The sequence below is a fragment of the Furipterus horrens genome, unplaced genomic scaffold, assembly GCF_987537825.1.
Source record: "Furipterus horrens unplaced genomic scaffold, mFurHor1.1.pri manual_scaffold_2, whole genome shotgun sequence".
NCBI classification, from domain to species: Eukaryota; Metazoa; Chordata; class Mammalia; order Chiroptera; family Furipteridae; genus Furipterus; species Furipterus horrens.
Genome location: NW_028327172.1, coordinates 43,373,139 through 43,384,965, shown reverse-complemented (window position 1 = coordinate 43,384,965; position 11,827 = coordinate 43,373,139). Strand labels below are relative to the sequence as shown.

The 11,827-nt window shown below is 37.7% G+C and overlaps 1 protein-coding gene across 1 annotated transcript; it reads left to right on the top strand.

Annotated features, from left to right (window-relative positions):
- Positions 1 to 997: 997 nt before the first annotated feature.
- LOC150018366 (olfactory receptor 51A7-like) lies at positions 998 to 1,934 on the top strand. The gene is given in 2 exon segments (XM_090267739.1): positions 998 to 1,758; positions 1,760 to 1,934. Coding segments are annotated over 2 exon segments (936 nt in total).
- Positions 1,935 to 11,827: the final 9,893 nt, after the last annotated feature.

The following is an 11,827-nucleotide window of genomic DNA, read 5'->3' as shown; positions in this document are numbered from 1 at the left end:
TTTGAATGTTAAACTATGTCTGTGGTATCATCAAAGATGTTTAATTTACAGACAAGAAGAATGTCAAATGCCTTGCAATTGGATGTCTTTCCAATAAGACAGTCCTACAGATTTAGCGACTTGTTTGTGGGTTATGTTGCATAAATTAACATGTGTTTTCTGTTTTCATAGAGCATAAGCCTATGATCTCATTTCTAAGTGATTTCTGTACGTATAAGCCTCAATTCTGTTTGCATTGCTGCCTTATGAGACTCAACTGTTTGGCTGAACTAAGTGGCTGGGTTGGTGAAGTATGTAGTGGTCTGAGGGCTTCACTTTAAAACTGGTTTCTCTTTTCTGTCCTAATGGCTTGGACAGAAAGAGCCCAGAGGTCTGAGAGGGGGGAAACCTAAGCTATTTCCCTCAGCCCAAACTAAGTATAATGGGCAAAAGGGTTTTGGACAGGTGAGATGTGCCTGGCACACCTTCCTGCAAAGAAGCCCTTTTTTTCCCTAATGAGGGACACTGAAAAATTAATACCTGCTTTTTGTCATCTAGTGGTTATGGATTGAATGTCTTTTAACCCTGTTGCCAAACCTGTTGTTCCCAGAATACAACAAGGATGCCAGCCTGTTAAACCAAGCATGCCGTTGTCCGGGGACAGCCTACTGACTTGGAGTCTGCATGATTCTTCCCCATGTGGGAAGGCCACAAGTTTGATTCCTGATCAGGGCACATGCCTGGGTTGTAGGCCAGGTCCCTAGTTGGGAGCATGTAAGAGAAAACCTATCGATTAATCAATGTTTCTCTTATACATCAAGGTTTCTCTCTCTCCCTTTCTCCTTCCCTTCCTCCTTTCTGAAAATAAAATCTTAAAAAATTACAATATGCTAAATATGTTTCTGAGTACAATATATAAAAGAACTGCTTATTCCTACCACACTGAATTTTATCCAAAAACTTGACTGGTTTTTGCTTATGCAATTTCAAATCTGGATAAAAAGTCATATGTCCACTCATGTCTATTTTCAATAACTCCGAGGTCCAGGTTTTTTTTTTTTTTTTTCTGATTGGAATCCCAGGACTGGAACATGTCCACATCTGGATCTCCATTCCTATTTGCCTCATGTACCTGGTTGCCATCATGGGCAACAGCACCATTCTCTTCATTATAAAGACAGAGCCTTCACTTCATGAGCTCATGTATTATTTCCTTGCCATCTTGGCCATCTCTGACCTGGGCCTCTCCTTTTCCTTCCTGCCTAATATGCTGAGAATCTTCTTGTTTAATGCCATGGGAATTTCACATGATGCCTGCTTTGCTCAAGAATTCTTCATTCATGGATTTGCTGTCATGAAATCCTCAGTGCTTCTAGTCATGTCTTTGGATCACTTTCTTGCCATTCGTAATCCACCGAGATATAGTTCTCTCCTCACTAGCAGCAGAGTTCCTAAAATGGGAATGACCTTAGCCATCAGGAGCATTCTCTTAGTGCTTCCATTCCCCTTTACTCTAAGAAGACTAAAATATTGCCAGAAGAATCTCCTGTCTCACTCATACTGACTGCATCAGGATATCATAAAGCTGGCCTGCTCTGACAATAAGATTAATGTAATATATGGCTTCTTTGTTGCTCTCTGTACTATGCAGGACTTGACATTAATTGTTGTGTCTTACATGCTAATCTTGAAGACAGTGCTCAGCATTGCATCTCTGGCAGAAAGACTCAAGGTTCTTAATACCTGTGTCTTCCGCTTCTGTGCTGTGCTTATTTTCTATCACTGTGGCTGCCATGAACCACTTTGCAAAGCACAAAAGCCTCCTTGCTGTAGTTATCATTGCTGATATATTCTTGTTGTTACCACCCCTGATGAACCCCATTGTGTATTGTGTAAAGACTCAACAGATCTGGGAAAAGGTCTTGGGGAAGTTGTTGACCATATGCAGGAGATGAGAACTTGAATATTGAGGTAATAAATGATCAAACAGTAAGTATTTATTGTCACTGACTATGTTTTCAGTGCCATGGTGGTCACTATTTCATGGAAAACTAAGGCAGAGTGTGAAAAGCTGTGCTGTATAGAATTTATAATAAAGTCCAGAATATGATTTTAAACAGAAAATATGAAACAACCAAGGGATATATAATATGATTCACAGAGGTTTAACATTTTAAGAGTAGTTGAAACAAAACACTATGTAGTAGAGCAGGTAGATTTGTGTCATTTTAAAGAAGGGATAAAGTTTGGACAGATTGAGATTATTTTTCAAGTAGTATCTATTAAGTTTATAAGTATGCAATGCACAGTCAGTACACTGTGGGGGAGAAGTAGACTAGCAAGAACATAGTAGCTATTAAGGATGTTCATCTGGCAGGTATAGAAAGTATAATTTGGTGAATAATGGAAAATAATTTTGCATGATATAGATGAAGCAGATTTTGGTGTGCTAGGAAAGTCTTGAAATGTCTAAATTAGGAGGTCCAGAAGAGACAGTTTCATCTCTATAGCAAACAACTAAGATGAAATATCAAAATTTAAGAATGGCATCTCTGCAAGCATGAGTAATATGGACAGATTTGAGAGAGATGAAGAAAGGAGATAATTCTACTAAAGTGGTGATTCTGGGAATGGGAAGAAAAAAAGAGAATAAAATCATTTAGGGTTTTTGTTGCTGTTGTTTTGCTTCCAGTCTGCTGTCTTTCTGACCACAACCAAGAAAGGTTCTCTGGTCTTAAGAATTCTTGTGATTATATTGGATTACCTGGATAATATAGGATAATCTCCCTATCTCAAAAATCTCTAGTTTAAGTACTGTGCAAAAATTATCTGTTGTAATGTAAGGTAATATAATCACAAATTTTAGTGATTAAGACATTGAAATCTTTTGGGGGGAGGAGAATGAGAAGATTTAATATGCCTTAGACAACAGCATTTCCTCAACTTCTCTTTCTCTCATTAAGCTATTTTGCAAGATCTGGCTTAAATATACTTCTATTATTACTTTGCTAACATCTGCCTGCTTCAAGTATAATAATTTCATATCTCAATTTTGTTTCCCTTCACCATGTACTGATTTCTACAACATAATTTTAACAATCATTAACCTTTAATTGTTTAAATATTGCTTTCCTTTGTCATCTTATAAGTTCCATGACTTATGAATTCCTGTATATCTTATTTTTTGCATTGCTTAATGCATCTTGGGCAAAGTAGGGCTCCATTAATATTTGTTAGCCATTTTGGAATTTCATGAGTTACCAGCATTTAATAAAAGTACTGATCATTTCTAAGCTCAAAATTTTGAGCATCTCTGTGGACAGAGGCCTGGAATACTGTCAATCATCTCAGGTTAGAGCACATAATCACTCACTTAGGCAGTTCCTTTCCTGCTGTTACAATCATGCCAAACCTAAATCTGTCTGCCAGATTTTGCTGTCTGCTTTGCTAAAGGCCAGGAAATTTACCTCCCCTATTACTCCTCTCAACCCAACTTTATTCTTACATCTGTGTTTACTATCTCACCTTATTTTCCATATCCAAACTGACACAATTTCTGTAGAATTTTTCTCCCGACTATTTATCATTTTTCTTGTTCTCTTTATTTTTTCTACAAGAATCTTCATCTCCAATCATCATCCTCCCTGTGCAAGAACTTTTTAATGGCCTTCTAATTTGACCCCTTACATCGATCTCAGCCTCCAATTTGTTCTCCATTTTTCAGCCAGTTATCTTTAGTAAAACTAAGAAAGGTTACTCACTCACTTAAAACACTCTCATTCTCTCCTACTATAATTGGGGTCAAAAACAAAGGCCATGCATGGACCCTCCCAAAATATTCATGATCTGGCAGCTTCTTCCTTATCTCATGCCAAGGGTTTAAAAACTACTTGACCTCTTTCATTGTAGGCATTATAAAAATTTAGGGTGCCATAAGCAATAGCCAGAGAACAAAGACTTTTACAAGAGGGGAGGAGCCATAGAATTCATAGATTACAAATCCATCATTTTCAGAGTAAGAGACCAGATCACAGAACAGAGCAGTCACGTTCCCAAGCCCATGCAACAAATGGTAATCAGAATGGAACTCAGGAAGATCCAAGATGGCGGAGGAGTAAGTGGAAGCTACACTAACCCCCTCCCAGGACCAGTCTGGATTTACAACTTAATTTTGGAGAAATCATCTGGAATAACCAACGGAACACTAGCTGGAAAGAAGTCTTATAACCACGGAGAGACAGAAAAGGCCGCTACATCACAACGTGACCGGTAGGGAGTGCGGAGACGCGGAAGGGCTGGCTGGGCTCACACGGGTGGCTGCTGAAGGGACTGAGAAACAGCTCAGCAGCCGGGGATTCCCCCTGAGAAGGGCAGGGTCTAAACCCCCAGCTGGGCTTCCCAGCCTACAGCGACAGAGTGGAAAGTAAAATAGTATCAGCTGTGAAAAGCGAAAAGCCACAGGCTTTCTTGCTAGCCGGAGAGAAACAGCAGGAGAAAAAGAGCTCTTAAGTGGATCACATACGAAAATATTTTGGCCGCCACTTACCCTGGGCTCAAGCAGAGGGAAGGCAGAGAGGACTGGAGACACTTGGGGAGAGTTTGGCACGGTGGCTTTGATGGGAGACCTGGAGGAGCAGCTGACTGGGTCCCAGTGCTGACTCATCCCCAGTACTGCGGGAAGACCATTCCCCTCCAAGTGGCGTCAGCCTGAGGGGAAGCAAAAGCCCTGCCTGCAGGAATTAAGCTGCCACACCCACAGTCCTTAAGCCTGACAGCTAATCACAGATTGAATAGATTAACAATCAAAGAAGACAGACAACAACAGTAGATCCCTGGAAGTCTCCAACAGGCTGCCTAGGGCCAGACTGGTACATGATCTGATGCCACCAGAGGCAGATCCAGGAAGTGCAGATCATTCCAAGAAGCACCAACAAACAATAGGAGTCAAAAAAATGGGGAGACAGAGAAACAACCTCCCATCAAAAGGAAAGGTAGAATCCCCAGAAAGAGTGCTAAATGAAATAGAGGGGAGCGAACTATCAGATATGGAATTCAAAACATGGATTATGGAGAAGCTGAATGAGCTCAGCGGAAACTTCAAAGAACTCCAGAAAAACTACAAGGAACTCACAGAAAATTACGTGAGCATGAAAAAGGACATAGAAGCTATCAATAAGAGCCAGGAGGAAATGAAAAATACGATCTCTGAATTGAAGAACACAGTAGAAGGAATTAAAAGCAGGCTAGAGGAAGCAGAAGATCGGATCAGCGAGCTGGAGGACAACCTACACAAAAACTCCCAGACAATGCAACAAAATGAAAAAAGACTGAACAAGACTGAAGAGGTTCTAAGACAGCTGCAGGACAACATGAAACGTAATAATATCCGTATCATAGGAATTCCAGAAGGAGAAGAAGAAGAGCAAGGGATAGAAAACCTCTTTGAAAAACTAATGACAGAAAACTTTCCTAACATGACGAGAGAAAGAGTCACGCAAGTCCAGGAAGCACAGAGGGTCCCAATGAAGATGAACCCCAACAGGCCCACCTCAAGACACATCATAATTAAAATGGCAACATTCAAAGACAAAGAGAGGATCCTAAAAGCAGCAAGAGAAAAACAACTAATAACATACAAGGGTACTCCAATAAGGCTATCATCAGATTTCTCAGCAGAAACACTACAAGCCAGAAGGGAATGGCAAAAAGTATTCCAAGCAATGAAAAACAAAGGCCTACAACCTAGAATACTATACCCAGCAAAGCTCTCATTCAAAATGGAGGGTGAAATAAGGAGCTTCCAAGACAAAAGAAGGCTAAAAGAATACATCTCCACCAAACCAGCAATGCAAGAGATGCTAAAAGGTCTGCTCTAAGAAGATAAAGAAACAGAGAGAGACAGAGAAGAACACGAGTACAAAGGGGAAAAATGACAATGAATAAGTACTTATCGGTAATAACCTTAAATGTAAATGGATTAAACGCTCCAATTAAAAGACATAGGGTAGCTGAATGGATTAGAAAGAATGACCCACATATATGCTGTCTACAAGAGACCCACCTTAGAACAAAAGATCTACACAGACTGAAAGTAAAGGGATGGAAAAATGTATTCCAAGCAAATGGACATGAAAAATAAGCCGGGGTAGCAATACTTATATCAGACAAAACAGATTTCACAGCAAAGTCCATAAAAAGAGACAAAGAAGGGCATTTCATAATACTTAAGGGAAAAATCCATCAAGAAGATATAACCCTTATAAATATATATGCACCAAACTTAGGAGCACCCAAATATGTAAGGAAACTTTTGAAAGACTCCAAGAAAGATATAGACAACAACACACTCATAGTAGGGGACTTTAACACCCCATTGTCAACAATGGACAGATCTTCGAAGCAAAGAAACACCAAAGATATGGAGGCACTGAACAACACCCTAGATCAAATGGACTTAGTCGATATATATAGAAGTTTTCACCCCAAAGAAGCAAAATATACATACTTCTCAAGTGCACATGGAACATTTTCAAAGATAGACCACATGGTAGGACACAAAACAAGCCTTAACAAATTCAAGAAAATTGAAATTATATCAAGCATCTTCTCAGATCACAATGGCTTAAAATTGGAAATCAACCTCAAGGAAAAAACTCAAAAACATTCAAACTCATGGAGAATGAATAACATGCTATTAAATAATGAATGGGTTAACAATGACATCAAGGAAGAAATCAAAAAGTTTCTGGAAACTAATGATAATGAACACACAACAACCCAAAACCTATGGGATACAGCGAAAGCAGTCCTAAGAGGAAAGTTCATAGCAATACAGGCCTACCTAAAAAAGCTAGAGGAATATCTAATAAAAAATTTAACCCTACAGCTACAAGATCTAGAGGAAGAACAACAAGCAAAGCCCAGATCAAGTAGAAGGAAGGAAATCATCAAGATCAGAGCAGAATTAAATGACATAGAGTCTAAACTAACAATTCAAAAGATCAACAAAAGTAGGAGCTGGTTCTTTGAAAAAATAAACAAAATTGACAAGCCTTTAAGCAGGCTCATCAAGAAAAAAAGAGAGAGGACCCAAATAAATAAAATCAGAAATGAAAGAGGAGAAATCACAACTGATACCACAGAAATACAAAGGATTATAAGAAATTTTTATGAACAACTGTATGGCAAGAAATTTGACAACCTAGAGGAAATGGACAGATTCCTGGAAACCTATAGTCTTCCCAAACTGAATCAAGAAGAAGCAGAAAGTCTGAATAGACCAATAACAGCTAGTGAAATTGAAGCAGTAATCAAAAAAACTCCCAGCACACAAAAGCCCTGGACCGGATGGCTTCACAAGTGAATTCTACAAAACATTTAGGAAAGAACTAACTCCTATCCTTCTCAGACTATTCCAAAAGATACAAGAAGAGGGAAGACTGCCAAACTCATTCTATGAAGCCAGTATAACCCTAATTCCAAAACCAGGTCAAGACACAACAAAGAAAGAAAACTACAGGCCAATATCGCTGATGAACATAGATGCTAAAATCCTCAACAAAATATTGGCAAACCGGATCCAGCAACACATTAGAAAGATCATACACCACGATCAAGTAGGATTCATCCCAGGGATGCAAGGATGGTTTAACATTCGTAAATCAATAAACGTAATACACCACATAAACAAAATGAAAGACAAAAACCACATGATAATATCAATAGATGCGGAAAAAGCATTTGATAAAGTACAACACCCATTTATGATAAAAACTCTCAGCAAAATGGGAATAGAGGGAGCATACCTCAACATAATAAAGGCCATATATGAGAAACCTGAAGCCAACATCATACTCAATGGGCAAAAACTGAGAGCATTCCCCCTGAGATCAGGAACAAGACAAGGATGTCCGCTCTCCCCACTCCTATTCAACATAGTCTTGGAAGTTCTAGCCACCGCAATCAGACAAGAAAGAGAAATAAAAGGCATCCAAATTGGAAAAGAGGAAGTAAAACTGTCATTATTTGCAGATGACATGATAGTGTACATAGAAAACCCTATAGACTCCACAAAAAAACTACTCGACCTAATAAGTGAATTCGGCAAAATAGCAGGATACAAAGTCAATATTAAGAAATCAAAGGCATTTTTATACACCAACAATAAAAACTCAGAGATAGAAACTGAAAGAAAAATTCAATTTACCATAGCAACAAGAAAAATAAAATACCTAGGAATAAACTTAACCAAGGAGGTAAAAGACCTGTACTCAGAAAACTACATAACATTGAAGAAAGAAATTAAAGAAGATACAAATAAATGGAAGCATATACCATGCTCATGGATGGGGAGAATCAACATCATTAAAATGTCCATACTACCCAAAGCAATTTATAGATTCAATGCAATCCCTATTAAAATACCAGCAACATATTTCACAGACCTAGAACAAATACTTCAAAAATTTATATGGAACCAAAAAAGAGCCCGAATAGCCACAGCAATTTTGAGGAAGAAGAACACAGTAGGAGGAATCACAATACCTGATATCAAACTATACTACAAGGCCACGGTAATCAAAACAGTCTGGTACTGGCATAAAAACAGACATATAGATCAATGGAACAGAATAGAGAGCCCAGAAATAAACCCAGGTTCATATGGTCAACTAATATTTGACAAAGGGGGAAAGAACATCAAATGGAGTGAAAAGAGCCTCTTCAACAAATGGTGTTGGGAGAACTGGACAGGGACATGCAAAAAAATGAAACTAGACCACCAACTTACACTATACACCAGAATAAACTCAAAATGGATCAAAGACTTAAATGTAAGCCGTGATACCATAAAAGTCCTAGAGGAAAAAATAGGCAGGAAAATTTCAGATATCCCACGTAGCAACATTTTCACTGATATATCTCCTAAGGCAAGGGAAATAAAGGAAAGAATAAACAAATGGGACTACATCAAACTAAAAAGTTTCTGCTCAGCTAAAGAAAACATCAGCAAGATGAAAAGGAAACCAACCATATGGGAAAATATATTCGCCAGAATGGAACTCAGAAAGTTTCCATAGGTTCATATATTTGACTCTTAACATCAACCTATTAAAAAAGATATTATTATAAGCCCTGATAAAGTCTGAAACAAAAATCTGATGTGCAAAAGAAAGGGAGAAATTAGACCAAAGGGAAAGAACTTTTTTGGTTCAGAGAATGTCAGACATGCTCTTCTTTTCTAGGACTTACAAAGGGTAGGGCCCTGTAGGTTTGGTCCTGGACATGCTAACTGGAAGAACTGAAATCATAAACAATGAGATAAGAGAGGACTTGGGATTTCACCCTCATTTTTATTTTTGGTAAGACTGGTAGAAGGAAGTAAAATCATGGATGGATAAACTTATTGCTCTGAAGAGAAAAGGTCATGGAACTGAGACACAAATTAACTGCATACACTTAATTAACAAGGTATTATTTTTCCATATATTACCAAATATAGCATGTATAATGTCTCATTTATTAACAAAAATTATATGAAGTAGACACTACTCTCATCTAAAATTTATAGCTCAGAGAAATTGAGCAATTGCTAAAATTGCAGACCTGAGGACTGGACGCAGGCTCTTTTGGGGCAACTGCCTTTATTATAAAGTCTCATCTGAGCCATTGTGTTCCAGGGAGGGAGCTCCTATGATGCTAATAAAAAATTGTTGATCAACAGATAAAGAAGTACTGGGAAAATTGCCCTGGACTACAACTATTATCCAATTAACCTTTTTTCCCCAAATCCTTCACCTACTCTTTCTTTTCCTTATAAAAACAACAACTTGAGATGAGATGTTAAGACAGTTTTGAGAGTACATGACCCACCATCTTCTCAGATTGCAGGCATCTGACTAAAGCACCCATAAAGATTCAGTTCAATCTTTGTCTCTACTTATTGGTTCTAGTAGTGACAGGCAGCAAGAATGCTGACTTTTCTGGTTTCATCACCAGAGTGATCACTTTGTAAGTTATATAAATATCTAATCACTATGTTGTAAACCTGAAACAAATACAGTACTGTGTGTCAACTCAAATTGGAAAAAAAATAAAACCAACGCATTTAGTAATATCAATCCCACATTCTGTAGCTGAGTAGCCATGTCCCTTATGTTAGAGTTTGCCACAGATCACAGCCTGGCTCTTGTTATTTGTCTTCCACCACTTTACTTCACTCATTTACCTGACTGCACAGTCTCTGAGGGATTTGTGTTTATCATTCAAGTTTTAGGCCTTCTGTGAGAGAGGGAAAGTTTCTTTGGTCTTGCTTTCCTACCCACTTAATATCACCAGTCATGAATTCATTCCTATATTATTGCCTTCTCTTGCAAGCTGTTGGTTTATAGATAGAAATGCCTTATCAAATCTACTTTTTAATAAGAATAGTAAGAATTATATCTCACAATTATTATCCATTTATCAAGTACCATATATTGCACCGAAGTCTATACAATATGTGGTACAATACCACATTTATTCCTGTATTAATCTATTAGGAAAGTATTGTTACTTATCTCTGTTTCACAGATGAAGAAGTAGAAGTTTGCAGAGGTAAAAAAAAAAAAAAAAGTTTCCTGGGACACACAGCAAGTAAGTGATGGAATTTGGATCCCAGGAGATCCTGTTAGTTGACCCTATTGCAGAGCCTGAGGTCCTAACCACTTTACACTCTCCATGATACATAGCCATATAGAGCCCAGTATTTTCAAAATGCAATTAATTCCTTCCTTTAAGCCTGTTCCTTATAAAGTATTCTTTAACTTACTAAGTAGTACTCTTATACACTTAATTTTTCAAAACTGAAACCAGGGACTAATCTTCATTCATTCTTTCCTCTTAGTCCACACATCTAATAAACAGCCAAGTCATGAAATTCTTTTTCTCCTAAATATCTAATAATACTGTTCTCTTTATCCCCCCACTCATTCTCTCATGGTACTTATAACAATTTCTTGTTTGGGTGGCTGTAACATTTTCCCTTTGTCTCTTCCTTATCAATGCTTTTCACCTCTTCACTAACCAATTCTCTACATTATAGACAGAGTGAATATCGTAAAATGTAAATGTGACTATTTTACTTTCCCAGCTAAATGCTTCATTGGCTTTCCATTACCTGAAGGCATAGTTCCTAAACTTTGGTTTGACTCATGTATCTTATCAGTTTTTGCCTCACTCATAGTCTAGTCTTCTGCCAAACTCTTTATTCTTTCTGCTACTACTATCTAGGGCTTATCTCAATTCTATAAATTTGTATACTCTTTATCCTTTTATTTATTCCATCCATTCTTCCATTTCTTTTTTGGAGTAGAAAGGGAGGAAAATGTAATGATGTAAGAGCATCTGATAAATAAGAAAAGGCCAAAACCTATAAGTTCTATAAAACACCATTAATTAAAAAAAATAACAACAGAAGGCTATTGAGGTTACAAGTAGAATGAGAAAGCATATTTTCACTTTCAAATCTATTGGGTAGCCCTGGCCAATTAGCTTAGTTAGTTAGAGTGTCATCCTGATATGCCAAGGTTGTGGGTTTGATACCTAGTCAGGGCATATAGAAGAATCAACCAATAAATTCATAACTAAGTGGAACAACAAATCAATTTTTTTCTCTTTCTCTCTCTTAAGTAAAAAAAAGAAATTATTCAAAATGTGATGGGAAGAGTAAGAGAGAACTAAAAGAAACAGGCAGAAGGCTATTACACTGATCTTGGTGAATATGTCAGGTAATGGAGAGAGTCAGAGATTCACAACTAGGTGGAAAATAGTGTCATGCACTTGAGGTAGAAAATAATAATTCAACTTTAAT